Source organism: Nerophis ophidion, linkage group LG16 (genome assembly GCF_033978795.1).
Source record: "Nerophis ophidion isolate RoL-2023_Sa linkage group LG16, RoL_Noph_v1.0, whole genome shotgun sequence".
Taxonomy (NCBI): domain Eukaryota; kingdom Metazoa; phylum Chordata; class Actinopteri; order Syngnathiformes; family Syngnathidae; genus Nerophis; species Nerophis ophidion.
The window spans coordinates 51,532,362-51,545,998 of NC_084626.1; the positions used below are offsets into that span (position 1 = coordinate 51,532,362).

Genomic DNA, 13,637 nt, shown 5'->3' on the forward strand with positions numbered 1-13,637 from the left:
GCAAATAATTTGCAGTGTGAAAAGTGTCAAATTCTCTATGTTAGAAGTTAGAATATGAAAATAAGAGCATGAAATAAAGACAAATAGTTCTCAAAGGCGAATAAATAAGTAAACAGTTGTCAAAACTGGGACATTTTTTGAACTATTTTTTAAAATCATGGCAAGTGGCAAATAAATTGCAGAGAAAAAGTGTCAAATTCTGAATGTTAGAAGTTAGAATGTGGAAATAAGAGCATGAAATAAAGAGAAATAGGTGAAGAATCGTTGAACATTCTTCATGACCAACTTTCTTGTGTGATTCTCTCTTTAAAGTAACAAATAATTTGCAGTGTGAAAAGTGTCAAATTATCTATGTTAGAAGTTAGAATATGGAAATAAGAGCATGAAATAAAGACAAATAGTTCTCAAAGGTGAAGAAATAAGTAAATAGTTCTAAAAACTAGGGACATTTCTAGAACTATTTTTTAAATCTTGGCAAGCGGCAAATAATTTGCAGTGTGAAAAGTGTCAAATTCTGTGTGTTAGAAGTTTGAATATGACAATAAGAGCTTGAAATAAAGACAAATAGTTCTCAAAGGTGAATAAATAAGTAAACAGTTGTCAAAACTGGGACATTTTTTGAACTATTTTTTTAAATCATGGCAAGTGGCAAATAAATTGCAGAGAAAAAGTGTCAAATTCTGAATGTTAGGAGTTAGAATGTGGAAATAAGAGCATGAAATAAAGAGAAATAGGTGAAGAATCGTTGAACATTCTTCATGATCAACTTTCTTGTGTGATTCGATCTCTTTAAAGTAACAAATAATTTGCAGTGTGAAAAGTGTCAAATTATCTATGTTAGAAGTTAGAATATGAAAATAGGAGCATGAAATAAAGAGAACTAGTTCTCAAAGGTGAAGAAATAAATAGACAGTTGTCAAAACTGGGGACATTTCTAGAATATTTTTCAAAAATTTTGGAACATGGCAATAATCTGCAGTGTGAAAAGTGTAAAATTCTCTATGCTAAAAATTAGAATATGAAAATAAGGGCATGAAATAAAGACAAATAGGTGAAGAATCGTTGAACATTCTTCATGACCAACTTTCTTGTGTGATTCTCTCTTTAAAGTAACAAATAATTTGCAGTGTGAAAAGTGTCAAATTCTCTATGTTAGAAGTTAGAATATCGAAATAAGAGCAAGAAATACATACATGGTTCTCAAAGGTGAAGAAATAAGTCAATAGTTCTAAAAACAAGGGACATTTCTAGAACTATTTTTTAAATCTTAGCAAGTGGCAAATAATTTGCAGTGTGAAAAGTGTCAAATTCTGTGTGTTAGAAGTTTGAATATGACAATAAGAGCTTGAAATAAAGACAAATAGTTCTCAAAAGTGAAGAAATAAGTAAACAGTTGTCAAAACTGGGGACATTTCTAGAATATTTTTCTAAAATTTTGGAACATGGCAATAATCTGCAGTGTGAAAAGTGTAAAATTCTCTATGCTAAAAGTTAGAACATGAAAATAAGAGCATGGAATAAAGACAAATAGCTGAAGAATCGTTGAACATTCTTCATGACCAACTTTCTTGTGTGATTCGATCTCTTTAAAGTAACAAATAATTTGCAGTGTGAAAAGTGTCAAATTCTCTATGTTAGAATATGGAAATAACAGCAAGAAATACATACATAGTTCTCAAAGGTGCAGAAATAAGTCAATAGTTCTAAAAACTAGGGACATTTCTAGAACTATTTTTTAAATTTTGGCAAGTGGCAAATAATTTGCAGTGTGAAAAGTGTCAAATTCTGTGTGTTAGAAGTTTGAATACGAAAATAAGAGCATGAAATAAAGATAACTAGTTCTCAAAAGTGAAGAAATAAATAAACAGTTGTCAAAACTGGGGACATTTCTAGAATATTTTTCTAAAATTTTGGAACGTGGCAATAATCTGCAGTGTGAAAAGTGTCAAATTCTCTATGCTAAAAGTTAGAACATGAAAATAAGAGCATGGAATAAAGACAAATAGGTGAAGAATCGTTGAACATTCTTCATGACCAACTTTCTTGTGTGATTCTCTCTTTAAAGTAACAAATAATTTGCAGTGTGAAAATTGTCAAATTCTCTATGTTAGAAGTTAGAATATGGAAATAACAGCAAGAAATACATACATAGTTCTCAAAGGTGCAGAAATAAGTCAATAGTTCTAAAAACTAGGGACATTTCTAGAACTATTTTTTAAATCTTGGCAAGTGGCAAATAATTTGCAGTGTGAAAAGTGTCAAATTCTGTGTGTTAGAAGTTTGAATACGAAAATAAGAGCATGAAATAAAGATAACTAGTTCTCAAAAGTGAAGAAATAAATAAACAGTTGTCGAAACTGGGGACATTTCTAGAATATTTTTCTAAAATTTTGGAACGTGGCAATAATCTGCCGTGTGAAAAGTGTAAAATTCTCTATGCTAAAAATTAAAATATGAAAATAAGGGCATGAAATAAAGACGAATAGGTGAAGAATCGTTGAACATTCTTCATGACCAACTTTCTTGTGTGATTCTCTCTTTAAAGTAACAAATAATTTGCAGTGTGAAAAGTGTCAAATTCTCCATGTTAGAAGTTAGAATATGGAAATAACAGCAATAAATACATACATCGTTCTCAAAAGTGAAGAAATAAGTCAATAGTTCTAAAAACTAGGGACATTTCTAGAACTATTTTCTAAATCTTGGCAAGTGGCAAATAATTTGCAGTGTGAAAAGTGTCAAATTCTGTGTGTTAGAAGTTTGAATACGAAAATAAGAGCATGAAATAAAGATAACTAGTTCTCAAAAGTGAAGAAATAAATAAACAGTTGTCAAAACTGGGGACATTTCTAGAATATTTTTCTAAAATTTTGGAACGTGGCAATAATCTGCAGTGTGAAAAGTGTCAAATTCTCTATGCTAAAAGTTAGAACATGAAAATAAGAGCATGGAATAAAGACAAATAGCTGAAGAATCGTTGAACATTCTTCATGACCAACTTTCTTTTGTGATTCGATCTCTTTAAAGTAACAAATAATTTGCAGTGTGAAAAGTGTCAAATGATCTATGTTAGAAGTTAGAATATGAAAATAACAGCAAGAAATACATACATAGTTGTCAAAGGTGAAGAAATAAGTCAATCGTTCTAAAAACTAGGGACATTTCTAGAACTATTTTTTAAATCTTGGCAATTGGCACATAATTTGCAGTGTGAAAAGTGTCAAATTCTGTGTGTTAGACGTTTGAATATGAAAATAAGAGCTTGAAATAAAGACAAATAGATCTCAAAGGTGAATAAATAAGTAAACAGTTGTCAAAACCGGGATATTTTTTTTAACTATTTCTTAAAATCATGGCAAGTGGCAAATAATTTGCAGAGTGAAAAGTGTCAGATTCTGAATGTTAGAAGTTAGAATGTGGAAATAAGAGCATGAAATAAAGACAAATAGGTGAAGAATCATTGAACATTCTTCATGACCAACTTTCTTGTGTGATTCGATCTCTTTAAAGTAACAAATAATTTGCAGTGTGAAAAGTGTCAAATTCTCTATGTTAGAATATGGAAATAACAGCAATAAATACATACATAGTTCTCAAAGGTGAAGAAATAAGTCAATAGTTCTAAAAACGAGGGACATTTGTAGAACTATTTTTTAAATCTTGGCAAGTGGCAAATAATTTGCGGTGTGAAAAGTGTCAAATTCTCAATGTTAGAAGTTAGAATGTGGAAATAAGAGCATGAAATAAAGAGAAATAGGTGAAGAATGCTTGAACATTCTTCATGACCAACTTTCACTCAGTGAGTCTTTCTCTTTAGAGCGTGAAATGTTCCATCACTGAGGCTAAGGAGCGTGAAGTCCCACAGAGAACTGAATGAGGGACTTCAGTCACAGTCAGACCACACAACCAAGTTCCACAACCTGACATGATGCAGGAGAACACAACTAAGTTCCACAACCTGACATGATGCAGGAGAAGAACACAACTAAGTTCCACAACCTGACATGATGCAGGAGAACACAACCAAGTTCCACAACCTGACATGATGCAGGAGAAGAACACAACTAAGTTCCACAACCTGACATGATGCCGGAGAACACAACTAAGTTCCACAACCTGACATGATGCAGGAGAACACAACTAAGTTCCAGAACCTGACATGATGCAGGAGAAGAACACAACTAAGTTCCACAACCTGACATGATGCAGGAGAAGAACACAACTAAGTTCCACAACCTGACATGATGCAGGAGAACACAACTAAGTTCCACAACCTGACATGATGCAGGAGAAGAACACAACTAAGTTCCACAACCTGACATGATGCAGGAGAAGAACACAACTAAGTTCCACAACCTGACATGATGCAGGAGAACACAACTAAGTTCCACAACCTGACATGATGCAGGAGAAGAACACAACTAAGTTCCACAACCTGACATGATGCAGGAGAAGAACACAACTAAGTTCCACAACCTGACATGATGCAGGAGAAGAACACAACTAAGTTCCACAACCTGACATGATGCAGGAGAAGAACACAACTAAGTTCCACAACCTGACATGATGCAGGAGAACACAACTAAGTTCCACAACCTGACATGATGCAGGAGAACACAACTAAGTTCCACAACCTGACATGATGCAGGAGAAGAACACAACTAAGTTCCACACCCTGACATGATGCAGGAGAAGAACACAACTAAGTTCCACAACCTGACATGATGCAGGAGAAGAACACGACTAGGTTCCACAACCTGACATGATGCAGGAGAACACAACTAAGTTCCACAACCTGACATGATGCAGGAGAAGAACACAACTAAGTTCCACAACCTGACATGATGCAGGAGAAGAACACAACTAAGTTCCACAACCTGACATGATGCAGGAGAAGAACACAACTAAGTTCCACAACCTGACATGATGCAGGAGAACACAACTAAGTTCCACAACCTGACATGATGCAGGAGAACACAACTAAGTTCCACAACCTGACATGATGCAGGAGAAGAACACAACTAAGTTCCACAACCTGACATGATGCAGGAGAACACAACTAAGTTCCACAACCTGACATGATGCAGGAGAAGAACACAACTAAGTTCCACAACCTGACATGATGCAGGAGAACACAACTAAGTTCCACAACCTGACATGATGCAGGAGAAGAACACAACTAAGTTCCACAACCTGACATGATGCAGGAGAAGAACACAACTAAGTTCCACAACCTGACATGATGCAGGAGAAGAACACAACTAAGTTCCACAACCTGACATGATGCAGGAGAACACAACTAAGTTCCACAACCTGACATGATGCAGGAGAACACAACTAAGTTCCACAACCTGACATGATGCAGGAGAAGAACACAACTAAGTTCCACAACCTGACATGATGCAGGAGAACACAACTAAGTTCCACAACCTGACATGATGCAGGAGAAGAACACAACTAAGTTCCACAACCTGACATGATGCAGGAGAACACAACTAAGTTCCACAACCTGACATGATGCAGGAGAAGAACACAACTAAGTTCCACAACCTGACATGATGCAGGAGAAGAACACAACTAAGTTCCACAACCTGACATGATGCAGGAGAAGAACACAACTAAGTTCCACAACCTGACATGATGCAGGAGAAGAACACAACTAAGTTCCACAACCTGACATGATGCAGGAGAAGAACACAACTAAGTTCCACAACCTGACATGATGCAGGAGAAGAACACAACTAAGTTCCACAACCTGACATGATGCAGGAGAACACAACTAAGTTCCACAACCTGACATGATGCAGGAGAAGAACACAACTAAGTTCCACAACCTGACATGATGCAGGAGAAGAACACAACTAAGTTCCACAACCTGACATGATGCAGGAGAAGAACACAACTAAGTTCCACAACCTGACATGATGCAGGAGAAGAACACAACTAAGTTCCACAACCTGACATGATGCAGGAGAAGAACACAACTAAGTTCCACAACCTGACATGATGCAGGAGAAGAACACAACTAAGTTCCACATCCTGACATGATGCAGGAGAAGAAAGTCGACAAAGAACAAACTATTTGACCAACTCACTTTGTGCGCTCGCAAACGTCAAAGCCAGCAGAACCAGCAGAGTCTTCATCCTGTCCTTGGTCTTGGTCTTGGTCTCGCGTCTCAGGTCCCTCCAACCTCTCCAGCCACTCTTAAGCCCCAACAAAGTCCCAGAGAGACTTAGTAGAAGTGTCCTCGGCCTCTTTAAGGAGTTCCTGGACTGGATTTAACATAACACTGATTGTCCTCCTGATGACATCACCCACAGGCTCCGCCCCTTTTGGATGATTAATTCCACTTTTTTGTTGCACAGAAGTTCATCCTCACACACCAGCACTTCTTCACCTTTTTCACACAACTTTGCCACAACAGGAGGTTTCATTCATTCACACACCTGCTTTTCTACACCAAAATTCATCCATTTATTATTATTTTTCTTCTCCAGTTTTTGGTGCGCTCTACCTTACACATTTTTCACCCAATTCAAAGCGTTCCGAATTCAGACTTTTCAGCCTACTCGGGAATCGCAGGCTTTCCCTTGTCAAATCACAAAAATTCCCGGATTTCCTGGAATTCCCAGTTTTTAGAGACATTTTTCCCTATTTAAAATGAATTGGCCATTTTTCAAACTTCGACCATTTCCACATTTTTTCAACCTATTCAAACAATTCCAGCTTCAACACATTCAAACTATCATTTTTCAAAGTTAAAAACATTCCAGGAATTCCCCTTTTTAATGTTATTCCCTTTCTCAATTAAAAATGTTACTACTTCAATATTTCTCGACTGACTTGAAAAATTCCCGAACATTGAAATTTTGGGGCATTTTCAAAAAATTTCCCTCTTTTCCCAAAATCCCCACATTTCCATGAAATTCCCATTGAAAAGAATGGGACATATTTCAAAGTATCATAACTGCCACATTTTCAGCCGATTCAAACCATTCCACCTTCAACATATTCCACTCATCCTGGACATTTCAACTATATTTTTTCCAAGTTAAAAAAATTTCAAAAAATTCCCGGAATTCACGTTTTTTTCAAACCCCCTTTTTCACCCTTTTTTCTGTTGACTACATTTTTCAACCCACTTCAACCATTTCACCGCCAAAACATTCCTCTTAATCAGGACAAAAAACTAAGTTGTTTTTTTTACCGGTTTTCCCAAAATTCCAGGAATTCCACTAATACCTTTTCTCAATTAAAAATGTTACTACTTCAATATTTCTCGACTGACTTGAAAAATTCCAACATCAACTTATTAAGAATATTCAAGTTTTTTGCCATTTCCCAAAAATATCCCTCTTTTCCCAAAATTCCGACATTTCCATGAAATTCCCATTGAAATGAATATGACACTTTTCAAAGTTCCACAACTTCTACATTTTTCATTCAAGAAAAACTTCATATTATAAAACCTGTCCAGGAATTGTGTGTTCTCCTTCAATAATTCTGAAAAAAATTCCCGGATTTCCTGGAATTCCCAGTTTTTAGAGACATTTTTCCCATTCAAAATGAATTGGCCATTTTTCAAACTTTGACCATTTCCACATTTTTTCAACCTATTCAAACAATTCCAGCTTCAACACATTCAAACTATCATTTTTCAAAGTTAAAAACATTCCAGGAATTCCCATTTTTAAGGTTATTTCCTTTCTCAATTAAAAATGTTACTACTTCAATATTTCTCAACTGATTTGAAGAATTCGCGAACATTCAAATTTTGGGGCATTTTCAAAAAATTTCCCTCTTTTCCCAAAATCCCCACATTTCCATGAAATTCCCATTTAAAAAAATGGGACATATTCCACCGCCAAAACATTCCTCTTAATCAGAACAAAAAACAAAGTTGTTTTTTTAAATGGAAAAATTCCCGTTTTTCCCAAAATTCCAGGAATTCCGTAATTCCCTTTCTCAATTAAAAATGTTACTACTTCAATATTTCTCAACTGATTTAAAAAAAAACCTTAAACTTCAAAATATTAAGCCTGTTCCAGGAACTGTGTGCTGTCCTTCAACAATTCTACACAAAAATTAATCCTTCCATATTTTTCAACCCACTTCAACCATTTCAACGTCAAAACATTCCTCTTAATCAAAACAAAAAACTAAGTTATTTTTTTTACCTGGAAAAATTCCCGGTTTTCCTAAAATTCCGGGAATTCCAGTAATACCCTTTCTCAATTAAAAATGTTACTACTTTAATATTTCTCGACTGACTTGAAAAATTCCCGAACATTCAAATTTTTGGACATTTTCAAAAAATTTCCCTCTTTTCCCAAAATCCCCACATTTCCATGAAATTCCCATTTATAAAAATGGGACATATTCCACCGTCAAAACATTCCTCTTAATCAGGACAAAAAACAAAGTTGTTTTTTTAAATGGAAAAATTCCGTTTTTTCTCAAAATTCCAGTAATTCCACTAATACCCTTTCTCAATTAAAAATGTTACTACTTCAATATTTCTCGACTGACTTGAAAAATTCTAACATCAACTTATTAAGAACATTCAAGTTTTTTGCCATTTCCCCAAAAATATCCCTCTTTTCCCAAAATTCCAACATTTCCATGAAATTCCCATTGAAATGAATAGGACACTTTTCAAAGTTCCACAACTTCTACATTTTTCATTTAAGAAAAACTTCATATGATAAAACCTGTCCAGGAATTGTGTGTTCTCCTTCAATAATTCTGAAAAAAATTCCCGGCTTTCCTGGAATTCCCAGTTTTTAGAGACATTTTCCCCATTCAAAATGAATTGGCCATTTTTCAAGCTTCGACCATTTTCACATTTTTCAACCCATTCAAACAATTCCACCTTCAACATATTCCACTCATTCTGCACATGCAAACAATCATTTTTTTAAATTCTAAAAAATTCCAGGAATTCCAGGAATTCACGTTTTTTTTTCAAACCTTATTTTCACCCTTTTTTCTGTCGACTACTCCTTCCACATTTTTCAACCCACTTCAAACGTTTCACCGTCAAAACATTCCTCTTAATCAGGACACAAAACAAAGTTGTTGTTTTTTTACCTGGAACAATTCCTGGTTTTCCCAAAATTCCAGGAATTCCACTAATACCCTTTCTCAATTAAAAATGTTACTACTTCAATATTCATCGACTGACTTGAAAAATTCCAACACCAACTTATTAAGAATATTGACGTTTTTTGGCATTTCCCAAAAAAATATCCCTCTTTTCCCAAAATTCCAACATTTCCATGAAATTCCCATTGAAATGAATAGGACACTTTTCAAAGTTCCACAACTTCCACATTTTTTTATTTGATTCCAACTTCAAAATATTCAGCCTGTTCAGGAATTGTGTGCTCCCTTTCAACAATTATGAAAAAAATTCCCAGATTTCCTAGAATTCCCAGCTTTTAGGCACATTTCCATTCAAAATAAATTATCCCTTTTTCAAACTTCTACAATCTCCACATTTTTCAACCGATTCAAACCATTCCACTTTTACCACATTTAATTAATTCTGGAAAGTCAAACAACCAGGTTCAACACATTTCCAGGAATCCTTTTTTTTCTAACCTTATTTCCAACCTTTTTTTTAGTGCGATGACTCCTTTGACATTTTTAACCCATTTCAAACCGTTTCACTGTCAAAACATTCCTCTTAGTCAGCACAAAAAAAACAACAAGTTGGTTTAAGGACTTGAGAAATTCTCACTTTTCCCCAAATTTCCAGGAAGTTTCCATTGAAATGAATGTGACATTTTTCAAAGTTGCACAATTCCCACATTTTTCAACCGATTCAAACTATTAAACATTCAACTCATCGTGGAAATTTGAACAATAACTTTTCAGCATTCAACAAATTTTCAGGAATTCTTGGGTTTTTTTCTAACCTTATTTCCAACTTTTTTTTTGCGCGATGACTCCTTCCACATTTTTCAAACCATTTCAACCGTTCCACCGTCATAACAGGACAAAAAAAACAAGTTTGTTCAAGAACTTGGACATTTCCCGGTTTTCCTGAAATTCCGTACTCCTGTTTTTCAATAAAAGAAACTGTTACTGATTCAACATTTATCGACCCATTTAACATTTTTCCACCGATTCAAACTATTAAACATTCAACTCATTGTGGAAATTTGAACAATAACTTTTCAGCGTTCAACACATTTCCAGGAATTCCTGTTTTTTTTTCTAACCTTATTTAGCGCGATGACTCCTTTCACATTTTTCAAACCATTTCAACCGTTCCACCGTCATAACAGGACAAAAAAACAAGTTTGTTCAAAAACTTGAAAATTTCCCGGTTTTCCTGAAATTCCTTACTCCTGTTTTTCAATAAAAGAAACTGTTACTGATTCAACATTTATTGACCCATTTAAACAATTCCAAAACCAACCAATTCAGCTCATTCAGGACATTCATGTTCTTAACAAATTTTCCCAAATTTCCAGGAAGTTTACATTGAAATGAAAGGGACATTTTTCCAAGTTGCACAATTCCCACATTTTTCAACCGATTCAAACTATTACACATTTAACTCATCGTGGAAATTTGAACAATAACTTTTCAGCATTCAACAAATTTTCAGGAATTCCTGTTTTTTTTTCTAACCTTATTTCCAACTTTTTTTAGCGCCATGACTCCTTTCACATTTTTCAAACCATTTCAACCGTTCCACCGTCATAACAGGACAAAAAAACAAGTTTGTTCAAGAACTTGGAAATTTCCAAGTTCTTGAAATTCCTTACTACTGTTTTTTAATAAAAGCAACTGTTACTGATTCAACATTTTTTGACCGATTTAACATTTTTCCACCGATTCAAACTATTAAACATTCAACTCATCGTGGAAATTTGAACAATAATTTTTCAGCGTTCAACACATTTTTCCAAGTTGCACAATTCCCACATTTTTCCACTGATTCAAAGCATTCCAACATCGACACCTTCCACTCCTCCTGGACATTCAAACTAACATTTTCCCAAGTTCCAAACCAAATTCCGTTTTTTCCTGGAAATTCAAACTCTTCAACATTCTAACATTCATACAACATTCTGTCAGTAGTTCAACTTCAGCATTGGAGCTTTCACACATCATCTAGTGGTCAATATTTATATTCCATCTACTTACACTTCAACCAGATCAACCGAGTCAAGTAATAAAAAAAGCATGTGTTCATCACAAAGATTTTTATCAAGGCTTAGGTCAGACTGATTACAAAAACAAACACTAATTAAATATTCCGCAAACAAAAAGACTAATAAAAACTGATTAAAAATAAATCTACCATGAATTGATTAAGTTGAAAAACTTATTGGGGTGTTACCATTTAGTGCTCAATTGTAGGGAATATGTACTGAACTGTGCCATCTACTAATAAAAGTATCAATCAATCAATCAATTCAAATAATTACACAGTTTCCCGTGTAATTATTATTTCCATATGAGTTGGGAAATTGTGTTAGATGTAAATATAAACAGAATACAATGATTTGCAAATCATTGTCAAGCCATATTCAGTTGAATATGCTACAAAGACAACATATTTGATGTTCAAACTCATAAACTTTAATTTTTTTTTTCAAATGATAATTAACATAGAATTTCATGTGTGTGTGTAGTATATATATATACATATATATATATATATAGAGAGAGAGAGAGAGGTTGCAACTTGTCCAGGGTGTACCCCGCCTTCCGCCCGAATGCAGCTGAGATAGGCTCCAGCGACCCCCCGCGACGCCAAAAGGGACAAACGGTAGAAAATGGATGGATGAATGGATAGATATATATATACATACATACATACATACATACATACATACACACACACACACACATATATGTATATATATATCCATCCATTTTCTACCGCTTATTCCCTTTCGGGGTCGCGGGGGGTGCTGGCGCCTATCTCAGCTACAATCGGGCGGAAGGCGGGGTACACCCTGGACAAGTCGCCACCTCATCACAAGGCCAACACAGATAGACAGACAACATTCAGACAACATTCACACACTAGGGACCATTTAGTGTTGCCAATCAACCTATCCCCAGGTGCATGTCTTTGGAAGTGGGAGGGGCCTATCCCCAGGTGCATGTCTTTGGAGGTGGGAGGAGCCTATCCCCAGGTGCATGTCTTTGGAAGTGGGAGGATCCTATCCCCAGGTGCATGTCTTTGGAAGTGGGAGGAGCCTATCCCCGAGTGCATGTCTTTGGAGGTGGGAGGAGCCTATCCCCAGGTGCATGTCCTTGGAGGTGGGAGGGGCCTATCCCCAGGTGCATGTCTTTGGAGGTGGGAGGAGCCTATCCCCAAGTGCATGTCTTTGGAGGTGGGAGGAGCCTATCCCCAAGTGTATGTCTTTGGAGGTGGGAGGATCCTATCCCCAGGTGCATGTCTTTGGAGGTGGGAGGGGCCTATCCCCAGGTGCATGTCTTTGGAGGTGGGAGGAGCCTATCCCCAGGTGCATGTCTTTGGATGTGGGAGGAAGCCGGAGTACCTGGAGGGAACCCACGCATTCACGGGGAGAACATGCAAACTCCACACAGAAAGATCCCGAGCCTGGATTTGAACCCAGGACTGCAGGACCTTCGTATTGTGAGGCAGACGCACTAACCCCTCTGCCACCGTGAAGCCCATATATATATATATATATATATATATATATATATATATATATCCCGAGCCTGTGTTCAATTCCAGGCTCGGGATCTTTCTGTGTGGAGTTTGCATGTTCTCCCCGTGAATGCGTGGGTTCCCTCCGGGTACTCCGGCTTCCTCCCACTTCCAAAGACATGCACCTGGGGATAGGCTCCTCCCACCTCCAAAGACATGCACCTGGGGATAGGCTCCTCCCACCTCCAAAGACATGCACCTGGGGATAGGCTCCTCCCACCTCCAAAGACATGCACTTGGGGATATATATATATATATATATATATATATATATATAAAGTAAATACTTGAATTTCAGTGCATTCTAACTATAAATATAATGCTCTTCCCTTAAACCCCACCCCCCCATCTCCCGAAATCGGAGGTTGGCTCGTATGGTCTGATGGCGCTCCGTTTTCAGCGCCATGGACAGAGGCGGTGACCTTTTCCTCCTACAAGCGCGCTGATCACACTCCCTTTCCACACTGGGCTTCTCTGCTTAGGCTACCGCCCCCGCCACCCCACCTCGGCTTAGCCGAAGAAAATGGATGGATTAATCATCAGAAAGTCAATTTTTTTTTAATTTGCTACTTGAATTTATTTGCGGAATACATGCTAACAGTTTGATTCAAAGTCCCGTCAGGGTTTTTTGTTAATTCCGTGGCCGTCAAACCATCTTTTCGGCAACCGTGCAGCTGAAGGAGTCAAAACACTTTCATGCCTCGTCTTTTTTTGACGGCCCTACAGGAAACACAAACTTTCGTATGAGTTTTGGTGTTGAGATGATGCCAGGGAATATTGCGTCCGGACTGAGAGAGATCTCATGGGCGATGGTGACGTGCAGCTTTGCAGATGCGTGTGTCACAAGATGAAAAGGGCAGACTGCGACTGAATGGCATCCTTTTACTGGCTGCTTGTCCACCTCGGGCTGTGCTCGCTCTTCCACAAAGT

The 13,637-nt window shown here is 36.7% G+C and overlaps 1 protein-coding gene across 2 annotated transcripts in view; it reads right to left on the reverse strand.

Annotated features, from left to right (window-relative positions):
* The window catches only part of pmela (premelanosome protein a), a 32,078-nt gene extending 25,804 nt beyond the window's left edge, over positions 1-6,274 (reverse strand). The window contains exon 1 of one of the 2 annotated variants that reach the window (XM_061875469.1): positions 6,096-6,274. In XM_061875469.1, the coding sequence (XP_061731453.1) occupies positions 6,096-6,144 (49 nt within the window). In that variant the 5' untranslated portion in view covers positions 6,145-6,274. The remainder of the gene's footprint in view (positions 1-6,095) is intronic. The other variant, XM_061875471.1, reaches the window with a different exon arrangement.
* Positions 6,275-13,637: the final 7,363 nt, after the last annotated feature.